Raw genomic sequence first — 14,935 nt, 5'->3', positions numbered from 1 at the left:
GAGTTTGAGCAGCGACGAAGTCCCTGCGGGTAATGTCGAGGGGGAGGGGGGATGATGGGGTAGCTGTGTGAGAGGGGACGGGTTGAGAGGGCGTGTGAGTTGCGGCAATGTCCTTGCGAATTGTGTCAATCTTGTTTTTGAAGTGATTGGCAATCTCAAGGGCGGTGAGTGAGGTGCTGGGTGGAGGTGGGGGTGGACAGAGTAGAGAGTTGAAGGTGGAGAAGAGTCGGCGAGGATTGGAGGAGAGGGCCTTGATGAGGGTCAGGAAGTAGGCTTGTTTGGCTGCGTGGAGGGAGGAGGTGTAGGTGCGGAAGGCAGATTTGTAGCAGGTGAAAGCTTGTTGGGATTTTGTTTTGCGCCATAGTCGCTCCAGGGCACGACTGCGTCGTTTGAGGGTTTTGGTGTGATCAGTCTGCCAGGGCTGGAGCGGTCGGAGTCTGATGTTGCGTGTGGTTAAAGGCGCTAGTGAGTCAAGGGCTGCTGACAGCGCGTTGTTGTAGGCAGTCATAGCCAAGTCGGGGCAGGACAGGGGGAGGATGCGGTCGTGGAGTTGATCAGCTGCAGAGTGGAGGGGGGCAGGGTTAAGGTTGCGGAGGTTACGGCTGGTAGTAGTGTGACATTTGGAGGGGTAGGCATTGGAGGACGAGGAGATAGAGAAGGTGATCAGGTTGTGGTCAGAGAGAGGGAAGGGGGTGTTAGTGAGGTTGTGGGGAGCGCAGCGGTTGGAGAAGACAAGATCAAGGATATTACCGTCGGAGTGGGTGGTGGATTGTATGCACTGTGCAAGTGCAAAGGAGGAGGTTAAGTGGAGGAGACGGGCTGTGTCCGGGTTGTTAAGGTTGACAGGGATGTTGAAATCCCCAAGAATGATGGTGGGTAGCTCAGAGGAGAGGAAGAAGGGTAGCCAGGAGGAGAAGTCTTCCAGGAAGCGGGGTATGGATCCAGGAGGCCGGTATATCACAGCAATCTTCAGGGGGGTTGGGGAGAATAGTCGGACGCAGTGGACCTCGAAGGAGGAGAAGGATAGGGAGGGGGGGTTTGGGAGGACTCGGAAGGTGCTCTGCGGTGACAGGAGCAGACCAACCCCACCACCTTTACGACCGTTAGGTCTGGGTGAGTGGGTCCAGGTGAGACCTCCATAGGAGAGTGCAGCAGGGGAGGTAGAGTCAGTGGGCTGGATCCAGGTTTCCGTGATCGCCAGGAGGTTGAGGGAGCGGGAAACAAAGAGGTCGTGGATGGCGGTAAGCTTGTTGCACACCGATCGGGCGTTCAGGAGTGCACATGAAAACGGGGGGGAGATTTTAGGGAGCAGGGGGACAGATACTAGGTTGCGGGGGTTGCGGTAGGACATGGAGGCGGGAGGGTGTTGTGCGGGTGAGGGAGGTGGTGGAGGGCCAGGATTCGGGGAGATGTCTCCCGTGGCTAGGAGGAGGAGAAGGGTGAGAAAGGTGGCATGGGAGCGGGATGTGCAGGAGCGTGAGAAACTCCTAGTGGAGGTGTTCGGGTCAGTGGGAGAGTGGAATAATAGGAGGAGGTGGTGGGTGCCATAGAGGGGCGAAGGAAGCAGTGAGGACACAATATACAAATGTTTAGGAGGAGCAGAGGGATATAGTGAATGGATTTTGGGAATGGAGGAGAGGAAAATGAGGAGTAGAAGAGGCATTTTGGGGGTGATGAGAGCAGTAGTAGGGAGATGATAGCAATTGCTGCCTTCTGTCACCAGTGTCCCTGATCACCACCACACCAGTTATGTGATGACACTGTACTGCACTGGTGACAGTATGTAAAAAAAAAAATTATATAATTTTATATATTTATATAATTTATTCATTTTTCAAAAAATTATGACAAAATAAATTACAACATCAAGCAACTCGCCATGCCTCTTACTAAATACCTCAGACTGTCTACTTTGCAAAAAGGGGTCATTTGGGGGATATCTGGACTGTCCTGACATATTAGGGCCTCAAGAAATTGGATTGGCCATCAGTACTTCAGGATTGATCAATTTTCAGATATATACCATAGTTTGTGGAATCGAACTTATTTAAAACAAAGCAATGTAGCAGAATACATCTTGGCCTAAATTTACAATTATTTATTTGCAAATTTTATTTAACAGAAGGAAAAATGTGTTTTTCAAAATTTTTGGTCTTTTTTTTTTTTTTGCCATTTAGCAAAAATAAACTCAGTGGTTATTAAATACCACCAAAAGAAAGCTCTAGTTGTTTGAACAAAATTCTAAAAAAAAAAATTTAGTTTGGGCAGAGCATTGCATAACCACGCAAATGTCCTTCAAACTGCGACAGCGCTGAAAGCTGAAAATTGGCCTGGACAGGAAGGGGGTAAAAGTGTCTGGTATTAAAGTGGTTAAGCTTTCTTATCTTTCAGGATAATGGTGTAGAATACAGTGTGCATAAATAGTACCAGCCATTAAGCTTATCAGTTTGTTTTTACTTTTTTGTATAATAAATGTGTAGATTTGATAGGTAAATGTTATGTCTAAAGTGATGTACCTTTAACGAAAATCCCAGTTTTTTTTTTTCATGATCAGCATTATTATCTAACTTACCTTATATGTTACCCATAAAGCCAAGCCACATGGAGACTTTCAATAGCCATAGTGGGGAGTGGGATAGGCTCCACTATTGTTTTTATTTAGAAGTAGCACCAAAATGGTGTAAAAGGTAGAAACATCACAGCTTACTAGCTGCATGGTACCAGCAAGTGATCATCTTGGATCCTTGCATTTGTGGCCCAGTCCAGTATCATTCATGTGTCGGTGGCACTGGATCCCTAGTGTTCACTTGAACATCAGGTAAGTCTCGAACCGACTGCAGCTATTGTACGTCTTTACTTATGAATGTATTTTATGTTGGTGACAATATAAAAAAATGGTAGTCTACACATACCTGCCCTGATTAATGTTGATATTATTGATTTTCTCAGAAGTTATGGCAACTTTTGTCAGTGTCTCAATCACATGGTCGCTCTGCAGAATTGCATCTCCCTGAAAACAAAAGTGATGATGATTAGACAATACTGGTTTAGGTTTAGTGTGTATTACATAGGAAGCTCTAGGAGTCCACTGGAATATTGTATAAAATCCATACAGTATGCTCTCATGATCTTCCTAAATGATTAATAGTGAGACAGTGATTCCATATGTAGAAGTTAGTGTATACAGTCAATGGATATCCTTTAAATTATTTTTAGTAGTACAGCAGTTTCAGATTTAATTGCAGCAACTTTACCAGTGAGTTGTACTACAGAGGGTCCCCTTTGACATACACATGTATGAAGAGATGTAGCACGCTATGTAGGTTTGTGGTCCCACTTTGACTCTTAGGCCTCATTTACATTTGTGATTGAGGGACAATAAAACTCTGCTGTTGAGCTGTGTTTTTACTGCTCTCATTTGCTGCTGAAGCACACATGCCACGGCACAATGCTTTCCAGATGTGGCAGAAATTATACCCCTTGTGTTCAGCGGGTGCTACTGCCCATCGAGAGCGACCCATTCAAGTGGATGGTGGCACACGGCAACCACCCCACAACCACGCACAAAGTGCATGGTTGTCCAGTAATTAGGGGGTTAAAACAAACTGAGGCAGTGATACAATGCCTCCTCACCAGCTGTCTGAAGCTCGATCTGCAGACAGCAAAGCAAATTTAAAACAAGGCCTTGAGAGCAAGCACACTTTCATACAAAGAGAATTATTTATGCCTCCCTTCACTGACCTAATCGATATCACCCTTCCCCCTCCACAGATGCATACCTACCGAGATCAGACGCCTGCAGCCTCCAGTATTTGTTGATATTTAGCGCTGTAAGTCCTCTCTCCCTGGCCGCGTCTGCAGAGTTGAGCCCTTAAGACTTCTATGGGGCTCTACTGTTACTGTGCGGGCACGACCGGGATCAGAAGGCTTGTGGCGCTAGCCATCAACACAGGGGCCTGTGCCTGTGGGTTTCAGATCTAGGTAAGTAGGCATCTGTGGAGGGGGAGGGTAGAATAGGTTAGGTCAGCAAAGAGGGGCAAAAAGAATCAGTGCAATTTGTATTAAAGTGCACTTATTCTTTAAGGACCGTGATCTCACAGCCATCCAAATCTGCAAATATGACCTCTTGGACAATTCCTGCTGTGCTGCATTAGGTGCGACACACTATCCCATCTGAAGACAGTTAAGGGAACTGGTGTCCCCAACTCCTTTTAACTGGACTGCTAGCACATACAAATGAAAAAGATTTCTATACAGTGGATATAAAAAGTCTAAAAAGAAATCTCTTATAACTGGAGATGTAGCGGTGTTCAGAATTAAGCAATCACATTCACAATCATGTTAAATAGGAGTCAGTACAGACCTGCCATCACTTACAGTGCCTCTGATTAACCCCAAATAAAGTTCAGCTGTCCTAGTAGGTCTTTCCTGACATTTTCTTAGTCGCATCCTACAACAAAAGCCATGGTCCGCAGAGAGCTTCCAAAGCATCAGAGGGACCTCACTGTTAAAAGGTATCAGTCAGGAGAAGGGTACAAAAGAATCTCTAAAGGCATTAGATATACCATGGAACACAGTAAAGACAGTAGTCAGCAAGTGGAGAAAACATGGCACAACAGTGACATTGCCAAGAAATGGACGTCCGTCCAAAACTGATGAAAAGACAAAAAGAAAAACTGGTCTGGAAGGCTGCCAAGAGGCCTACAGCAACATTCAAGGAGCTGTAGGAATATCTGGCAAGTACTGGCTGTGTGGTACATGTGACGACAATCTCCCGTATTCTTCATATATCTGGGCTATGGGGTAGAGTGGCAAGACGAAAGCCTTTTCTTATGAAGAAAAACATCCAAGCCCGGATACATTTTGCAAAAACACATCTGAAGTCTCCAAAACGCATGTGGGAAACTGAGTTGTACAGTTTTTATAGGTTACATTAAAGGTGGAAAAGGTTCCGAAATGATTCATCTTGGTCTCATTTTTTTACATCACAGAAACCTGACATTTCAGCAGGGGTGTGTAGACTTTTTATATCCACTGTAGCTCACATCTCCTTCTAAGAATGCCATTTGCACATCTATCATGGTGATACCCTTAAATCAACACAGAGTCACTGTCCCAGATAAAATATGCAGAAAAGGTTTTCTGACACACTTGTCAGTGATGTAAAGGAATAAAGCCAAAGTTTCAGCGTGCCAGCCTGGTAACTAGCATTTTCAGGTCAGCAATGGCAGCTTCCATATTTCTATTATAAATTTATATATCATCAACAGTTTTCACAGCTCTTATAACAGATTTACTTCTCAGAGTTCCAGAAAGCTCAACAGAACCATCAGCCTCCAATATACTAATGTAAAATCCTGAAAGTGTATGTCCACTTTTGCAGTCCAATTTGTAAAAACCCCATTATATGTTTGATATGTATTCCTATTCACGCATCATACCCGAATTAAAAAACAAATCTCATCTTTTAGCTGTCCCTGAGAAGGCCTCATGGCATATTGTGAACAGCCTCACAGTGCCGCTGTCCCCATACGAACTAGGGGTTCACTGAGCCCTCATTAACACACAATGGTGAAACTCAGCATCTAAAAAAAAAAAAAAAATGTTCACCCTTTCTCAGGACAGACCACTACCAAATTTAGTGCGCAACCAATAATGAAGATTTGCCTGCACAGTACAGACAGGGTTATCTATGGTACACAATACATTAACTTTTTTGCCTTTCACAAAAAAATTCAGTTCAGGGGTAAAAGTAAATAAAAACAAAAAACAACAAATTTTAACTACTTGCTTAAAGTTATGCTATGTGGATGAGAACAGGTAACAAATATAAAGTAGGTGTTATCCGAATTTGTCTGCAAAAGTAGAAATACAAATAACAGCTACCACAGTAGGTGCTACATTGCTGCATTACATGACAGCTATCAGTTATTCACATTTGAAATAACATAACTGCACTAATAAAATGGATAATGAAGAAATACTTTTAATGAATCCAGAAAACAAAGTCTGTAAACATACAGTGCATTCATAACGTATTCAATTTTGTTATGTTGCAACCTGGTACTAGTTTAAATTTATTTTTTCTCATTAATCTACACTCAGTACCCCATAATGACAATGTGAAAACAGCATTTAAAAAATGTCTGACTTTATTAAAAAGAAAAATGGAAATAACACATGTACTTAAGTGTGGTCTCATGGCTTTTTACTTATGATGCTAAGGAGATGATACACACAGAGAGAAGGCGTTTAAGAATATCGGATCCATCTCTCCGGGATTTTGTCCAGAATGCATTTAGGTTGCTTGGTAGCCTTAAGTGTCTTGTGAATGTGCAGTTCACTTACACATGGTGGGTCACTATATTGGAGAGAAGAAACTGTCACCTACCGAGTTGCTTCTTAACAGGGTGATTGGGACTTTGACTAATGGACATTTAAATTCATTTTTTAACACTATGGTATATTCACATACAATATATTAACAAAAGTATTGGGATGCCTGCCTTTACACGCACATGAACTTTATTGGCATCCCAGTCTGTAGGGTTCAGTATTGAGTTGGCCCACCATTTAGAGCATTTACAGCTTCAACTCTTCTGGGAAGGCTGTTCTCAAGGTTTAGGAGTGCGTCTATGGGAATGTTTGACCATTCTTCCAGAAGAGCATTTGTGCGGTCAGGCAATGATGTCGGATGACAAGGCCTGGTTCGTAGTCTCCGCTCCAATTCATGCCAAAAGTGTTCTATTGGGTTGAGGTCAGGACTCTGCGCAGGCCAGCCATGTTCCTCCACCCCAAACTCACTCACCCATGTCTTTATGGACCTTGCTTTGTGCACTGATGCGCAGTCACGTTGGAACAGGAACGGGCCCTCCGCAAGCTGTTCCCACAAAGCTGGGTGAATGAAATTGTCCAATATGTCTTGGTATGCTGATGCCTTAAGAGTTCCCTTCAGGGGAACTAAGGGAACAAGCCAAACCCCTGAAAAACAACCCCACACCATAATCCTCTCTGCACCAAATTTTACTCTTGGCACAATGCAGCCAGGCAAGTACTGTTTGCCTGGCAACCTCTAAACCCAGACATGTCCATCGGATTGCCAGAGAAGCGTGATTGGTCACTCCAGAGAACACATCTCCATTGCTCTAGAGTGCAGTGGCGGCGTGCTTTACACCACTGCATCCGACACTTTGCATTGCACTTGGTGATGTAAGGCTTGGATGCAGCTGCTTGGCCATGGAAACCCATTCCATGAAGCTCTCTAAATACTTTTGTTGTGGTAATCTGAAGGCCACATAACGTTTGGAGGTCTTTAGCGATTGACTCTGCAGACGGTTGGCGACTTCTGCGCACTGTATGCTTTATTATTATTATACAGGATTTATATAGCGCCAACAGTTTTCTCAGTGCTTTACAATATACAGCAGTGATGGTTGTCCTTCTGTAACTTTGTCCCATCTCCACACAGGATCTCTGGAGCTCAGAGTGACCATTGGGTTTCTTGGTCACCTCTCTTACTAAGGCCCTTCTTCCCCAATTGCTCAGTTTGGCTGGGTGACCAGCTCGCCTAACAACTTCCATTTAAGAATTATGGAGGTCACAGTGCTCTTGGGATCCTTCAGTGCAGAATTTTTTTGCAGATCTCCCCAGATCTTTGCCTTGCAATAATCAGGTCTCTGAACTATGCAAGCAGTTCCATTGACCTCATGGCTTCTGCTCTTAAACAGTATGCATTGTCAGCTCTGAGGCCGTTTTATTACGAGGTATGTGCTTTTCCAAATCATGTCCAATCAAATTAATTTACCACAGGTGGACTCCAACCAAGGTGTACAAACATTTCAGCAATGATTAGGAGAATGGATGACAACTGAGTTAAATTTCAAGTGTTTTTTAATTTTTTTCTTTTTAATAAATTCAGACATTTCTAAAATTCTGTTCTCACTTTGTCAGGCTGCAGCATAAAAAAATAAAAAAAATGAAGGGGGTGTAAATTCTTTATGAATGCACTGTATATAAACATGGTTTATAACATTATTTTGAGAATAGAGGAGAATCGAAGACTGTACCTTTTGTTTGTTGTCTTCACATTTAACATGGAGAACAAACAGGTTGTCACTCAGACTGCTGACAGAAATTCCTGCAACACATAACAATCACTGTTACAAATTTTTTTTTTTTAATACAAAAAATGATCCATAGCATTCTGGATCCCCTTCAAGTAGTTAAGGTTAAGCTTAAAACTTCCTCTCTCCGTGGCAGGCAGAATCAATCTAATAAAGAGGATTCTTTTACCCAAGTGTCTATATATCCCATATGCCAGGCTCAGTACCCAAATCATTCTTCAAAACTTTAGAAGCATTATTTACATCCTTTATCTGGGCCAACAATAGGCAAAAGTTGAAGCTTTCTATATTGCAATGGCCAAAAACTGAAGCTGGTATGGCGCTCCCTAATATTTACTTTTATTGACTTTTATCGCTTTGGAACAATCCTCTGTTTCCTCACCTGCAACAATTTACAGATAGTCCCTTTTGGGAACATAAAGGTATTACTACTTTAGATAATGTATACACTAATAATATCGAGATAATAAATGGCTAGCACTGTATATAGCAAAAAGCAGCTAGAATAGGAGACCATGACAATACATCTCACAGTAACAAAAGTGTATAAAGTGCAGCGCTAAATCACATAGTAAAACATCCAAGAGTTTACACATAAGTGCAAACAAAGCATAAACATTGGTGAAACAGTAAAGAAAGTCCATACAGTGTAAAATAGAAGTGCTGGTTAAATCACAAAAACTGTGACAAAATAAAGTCCATATATGTGCCAGTGATACTGCAAGACACAAAACAGCAACGTATCCAGCTCCAAAACAGTGCCAAGGGATCCAATGACCATTCCACCACCATTATGCACTCACCAGAATGCTACTGGTATAGTAGCAATGATCGATGGTCAATATTTACAATAGTCTAAGAACCTTCTGTTATTCTGAAATAAAAGCAGTTAGTCTGTGTCCATATGCAAAGTGATTCTGTATATGAGGGGTTTTAGGATTATGTATCAGCTGCTGCACCTGCAGGACTCCATCAATCCGAAGAGGCTGGGGTTCTGTAAGCAATCTGGACCTCTTGCAGCATTCAGGAAGGATCATCATATCTGCATTTTCATCAGCTACCAATGACGTTATGCCTGAACCCCTTTTTTCGGTTTGCACTTACCAGCATCCACAAATAATGGCCTGTGATCCCCAGAATACTGCTGCTGCGGATGTAACCGAAAAAAAAAGTTCAGGCATAACGTCATTGGTAGCTGATGAAAATGCAGATATGATTAGGTGGATACGTTGCTGTTTTGTGTCTTGCAGTATCACTGGCACATATATGGACTGTATTTTGTCACATTTTTTGTGATTTACACCAGCACTTATATTTTACACTGTATGGACTTTATTTACTGTTTCACTGATGTTTATGCTTTGTTTGCACTTATGTGTAAACTCTTGGATGTTTTACTATACACTAATAATGTTTTGGCTTCCTTCGAGGAATTACAAATAAAGTATGACCTTCCCCATACTGCTTTTTGTAGGGATTTACAGTTTAGGCATGCTTTGCACACACATTTCAGTGATACTACAATAAGATTTTCTAATTACCCATTGATAGGAATATTAGTCTTAGGGACCTAAGGGTTTGATCCCTGAAGTGTATTCCCATTTGCTTTATGCTATGCTTAACGAAACCCCATTGGGAAAATGGCAATTCACTCCTAATCTCACAGATGAGGATTGGGACAAAGCTTGCTCCCCATCTACATGTATTCCCCTCTTCACAAAGAAGCTAATATAAGCTTCTATATGTTGCATCAATGCTACTTAACCCCGGTCAGACTTCACACTATGCACCGAATATCTGACCTGAAGTGCACTAGTTGTGATTGCCCACAAGCAGCTTTTGCTGCGGTTTTTCTATATGTACGAAACTAACTGGACGTCCGGACGTTTTTGTTTAGAATGCCTTTTTGTATGTCCTGTGTTTGTCGTTTCATGTGTTAGCTATATGTCAATTTTGAGATTGACATACCGAATACTGGACGATTTTTACCATCCAACTGCTATTATGCTATTATAGTCATTATAGGTAACCCTCTTTGTCTCCCTGTGGCTTCCCTGTTTATGCTCCGCTATTGTTAGATATTGGCATCAAGTAGTTCACCCTCTATCGACTATACTATCTGCACTCCAACAGTGTGCCTATTGGGTATTTTAGACGAGGAACAATGGCTGAGATATGTTAGAATTATGCTGTGGGATGCATTTTTAGCTCGCAAGTCTAACACTGTCTACTCACCCCTCTATGCGCAAACGGATGCAACTGGTAATCCAAATATTACCATATGAAAAGCTTATTTTTGAACATAGGGGTTTCCCCAAGAAATATGATAAAGCCTGTCACACGTTTTAGCAGGGGACTATATCTACAGAGAACTGCACCCCATTTTTAAGGCAATAGAGTTGGCCTGTTTATCAGCCTTCACTTATGTCATACTTGACAGCAATAAATCTCTCCTTTTAAGTGTATTGAATGTTTGGATATCTTTTATTAATGTAATTGTCAAAAGAAGAGTGTCATTTTTTCAGTATCTAAATATACGTAATTGTTTGGTTACTATATACTGCTGAATAATGCTATAGACAAGTATACACATATAGTAGAACGCAAACTTATTATGCTACAGCAGCCATGGCATGTTTACACACACTTTTTGCAATACATTCTGATTAACTGCTCCAAAAAGGAGTTTAGAAGACTGAATCAGGAATTTATTTTGGCAAAATATGTTCTCAATGTAATCATGCTTTAGGGTATACTTATATATTTATGCTGATTTATGTAAGGTTTTCAGATGGATTCAATTGATAGAAATTGGGCTGTATCCAGAAAATCAGATATGCAAAACATATTAAGGATTTTTATATATTACCTCTGTGTGTGTGCAATTATATTTTGTAAAAACTAATTACTAGAAATAAGGGACACCTTTGCAAAATTTGGTTTTCATCAGTTTATTTGGCTAACACCTTTATGATGTATGTACAATAAAATTTGTTACCAATTATCAGCTTTCCGCCTCAACACAGTAGATTTACTATAGCAGGGTGGCAGTTGCAGGCTCAGCAACTTAAAATGAGCATGTTTCCAGTTCGGAGGCGCACATGCGAGCCCTCACTGCTGACCAACGCTGTGGTTGGACACAGTGCAATTTTGTCAGTGTGTCCCAGCCAATGATTTATGGCTGGGACCTGATGATCGACTGTGTCTGATCATAGCACAGAGCCCCATGTTTAAAAACAACACAGGACTCTGTACACAGAGCAGCAATGTGGCCGTTTCTTCTCCCTGCAAAGCAGGGAGAAAAACCAGCCACATCTATTGGTCAAAGCACCACATATTACAAATTGTTAGGCACACAGTTAACCCTCTGATTACCCCTAGATGTTAACCTTTTCCCAGCCAGTGTAATTAATACAGTGACTGTGTGCAGTATTAGCACTGATCATTGTATTAGTGGCACTATTGATGTCAGCGTCAGCTAGTGTTCCTCCCAGCCAGCGTCAGCTAGCGCCACACGGCCTGCCACACTATCACAGTCCCACTATAAGTCACTGATCACCGCCATTAGCATTATAGAGTCATAGCTATATAAATTCCAATATAAATACACCATAGTTTGTAGATATGTAGCAGAACACATTTTTGGCCCAAATATAAGAAATTAGATTTTTTTGTATTGAATATGTTTTATAACAGAAAGTTGAAAATATTTTTTTTTTCAAAACGTTTGGTCTTTTTTAATTTATAGAATAAAAAAAAAAATACCACCAAATGAAAGCTCTATTTGAATGAAAAAAAAATTACATTCATTTGGGTACAGCGTTGCATGACTATGCAATCACCAAAGTAGCGCAGTGCTGAATAGAAAAAAAAAAGGCTCTGGTCATGAAGGGGGTAAAATCTCCTGGAGTTCAAGTGGTTAAACCATCAATAATCTGTCTCCTTTACCTGAAATTGTTCTATAATCCCACCAGATCAGGAGACAATGTAATGAATTTGCAGACAACTCAGCATCTGACTTCTATCATGTCCATCTGCCTTTACCACAGGTTCAAATTTTGGCCCTAGTATGTATAAACTGAGAAAGGGACACTCACCAGTAAGGCAATCTCATTTTTCGTTTATACAAAACAGGTTGGTGCATATATTAAAGTATTTTGATGCTAATGTGCAGTAATCTCAGTAAATCTGACACAGACAATGATGCAAGATAATTTGAAAAGATTCAGTCTATACAGGAACATCGTTGGACAAATTACAAAATTGTGGAATATTCCTAGAAAAGGCACTAAGGTGCTTTAAAGTAAAATCTGTGTTTATACAGTCAATAATATACTATATTTGGTTCTGTTTCACAACTTGAAAGCCACCAGTGATAAAATGTATTCAGCTTAAATGAAATGTTGGTGCCTGAATAAAAATTAATTTTTACTTGTAAAGATGTGTATATCTTGTTAAAAAGTAAGTAACATTAGATCCCAAACGATGAAGACAAAAGTTTTTTACAATAACATTTACATAAATGTAGCATTGGAAAAGATCAGATTCCTGCTAAGCACATGCTACAGATTTTGCTTGTGTAAATCCAATCCAGGTGAGTCACTGGAATGGAAGTTGGCTGAGATGTTGAGACTGTGGATTAATTGTGCAGACATCAGATGATTGGGCATGGGGAAGAAAATTCACAATGAATACAAAACCAACACCAGTCTTGTGCAAACTGTGTCATATAACATTCGGTCCAACAAATAAGACAAAAACAAAATGTTTTGTGATTGGGGACCATGACAACATGATTCATTATGGACAGAGCTCAGATGAGGACAGTACATGAAACTAAAAGACAATATTGCCCCAGTTTTTCAGAGAACAGACTGACACTGAAAAGTTCAAAAGCACGATTAATGACAATCTGTCAGCCAATGATGCAAAAAACAATTTTTACAGAGGTGAGCCAAATCCAATTAGCAAACAGATATTAATTGGATCACCAATTAAAAGTAAAGTTTCTAATAACCAACATAAAAATAGCCTAAACAGTGCAAGACATCTTGTTTTAGAGAATACACCATTAACCATCAAAGGGAAACTTTCAGGATAGAAATATAGAAGCTGCCATTGCTGACTTGTCTTTAGAGGTGCAAGCTTCAGGACCTGAAACTGGAACAAGACTGGCTTCACAGACATCCTTCACATATGTATACCAGGCTGGTGATTCTCTGGGCAAGAGCAAGGAGACAGCTTTGGATCTTACGAATTAATTCAGCAAGTCAGCAATAGCAGCTTCCATACACCATCTCCAGTGACCCAGAGCAACATCATAAGCTGGGGCAATGGTCCCCAGTTGAGCTGTTAATACAGCTTTCCAAAATTTGAAACACATTTTAGAGTGCCCAGCAAACATTTATCTATAAATGCACATATAAACACAAGTGTATATTGGCAAGATGCATTAACTCACAAGGCAGACAAATTATTTTACACGCAATGGTTTTGAAAGTCTGATTACTGCATTGCTTTGAAATGGTTATGTTTCTGGAAAGATTTTGAAAGCTTCTATTTATCATGAATTAGTAGGGCATGAATATTTACTTGATCACCACTTGAAACAACTCTTTGGTTTGATTTTAAAAAATTAGAAAACAATCCCTGGAATTCATGAAGAGTGTCAAAGATACACTTTAGATTTGTCACACCTCTACACAACAAATGTCAGGTAAATTTATCAGTGTCATACTGACACATTGTTAGGGTGAATCAACATGGGCAAAAAGCAAACACTGAAAATTGCGGCTGTCATTCTGGCTGCAAAATTCCCAGATTCTTGCTTTTGGAATTCGCAGTAAGTGCCCATGTAAATGAGCCTAAAAGTGGTGCAAGTGAGAAGTACCTTACGCTGTATGTGTGTAGGAACTCTTAAGGAAACTATTGTAAGGCTTTCATGAAGCAGTACATGTCATTTAATAGGGACCATATTGTCAGAAAAGTTTGGCAAATGCTTTATTGAATTTCCCCAAATCTGGTAATAGTAACATGCACATGCATTATGTTTTCGTGAATTGACATTACTGTCTTAAGTTTTAAACCGAATATTTTCCTCATGACTTACAATGAAGAGTTAAAAACTGGCAATTAGAGTCACATACCTGTCAGATTAGCATAGTCAATCCTCTGCTTCATTTTGGCTTCCTCAACAAGATAGGCAGTATTTTGAGTGAGTAGAAGTTGTCTTCTTCGGGGCTTGTATCCCTTTCTGTCATACTTCACTACAGGCACTGCATACTTAAGAGATATTATATTCTCAGTTAGTTCAGTCTCACTGAATGTCCACTGATTGAATATTCCAACAATTTAACACTTAAAGCACACATACATACATACATACATACACAGATATACACACACACACTATATTGCCAAAAGTATTGGGACGCCTGCCTTTACACACACATGAACTTTAATAGCAACCCAGTCTTCGTCCGTAGGGTTCAATATTGAGTTGGCCCAACCTTTGCAGCTTTAACAGCTTCAACTCTTCTGGGAAGGCTGTCCACAAGGTTTAGGAGTGTGTCTATGGGAATGTTTGACCATTTTTCCAGAAGCGCATTTGTGAGGTCAGGCACTGATTTCGGATGACGAGGCCTGGTTCGCAGTCTCCGATCCAATTCATCCCAAAGGTGTTCTATAGGGTTGAGGTCAGGACTGGCAGTCCAGTCAAGTTCCTCCACCCCAAACTCGCTCATCCATGTCATTGTGGACCTTGCTTTGTGCACTGGTGCGCAGCAATGTTGGAACAGGAACGGGCCCTCCGC

The 14,935-nt window shown here is 40.9% G+C and overlaps 1 protein-coding gene across 1 annotated transcript in view; it reads right to left on the bottom strand.

The window, feature by feature from the left end:
- Positions 1–14,935, bottom strand: part of MYO1C (myosin IC) — an 87,449-nt gene that overhangs the window by 16,099 nt on the left and 56,415 nt on the right. The window contains exons 26-28 of the mRNA XM_089683733.1: positions 14,270–14,405; positions 8,067–8,137; positions 2,913–3,010 (exon numbers count right to left, since the gene is read on the bottom strand). Coding sequence (XP_089539859.1) covers positions 2,913–3,010; positions 8,067–8,137; positions 14,270–14,405 — 305 coding nt within the window. The remainder of the gene's footprint in view (positions 1–2,912; positions 3,011–8,066; positions 8,138–14,269; positions 14,406–14,935) is intronic.

Source organism: Staurois parvus, unplaced genomic scaffold, assembly GCF_062004578.1.
Source record: "Staurois parvus isolate SC_StPar_1 unplaced genomic scaffold, SC_StPar_1.0 ptg000321l, whole genome shotgun sequence".
NCBI classification, from domain to species: Eukaryota; Metazoa; Chordata; class Amphibia; order Anura; family Ranidae; genus Staurois; species Staurois parvus.
The sequence above is the reverse complement of the archived record's forward strand: the minus strand, read 5'-3'. Positions and strand labels throughout refer to the sequence as shown.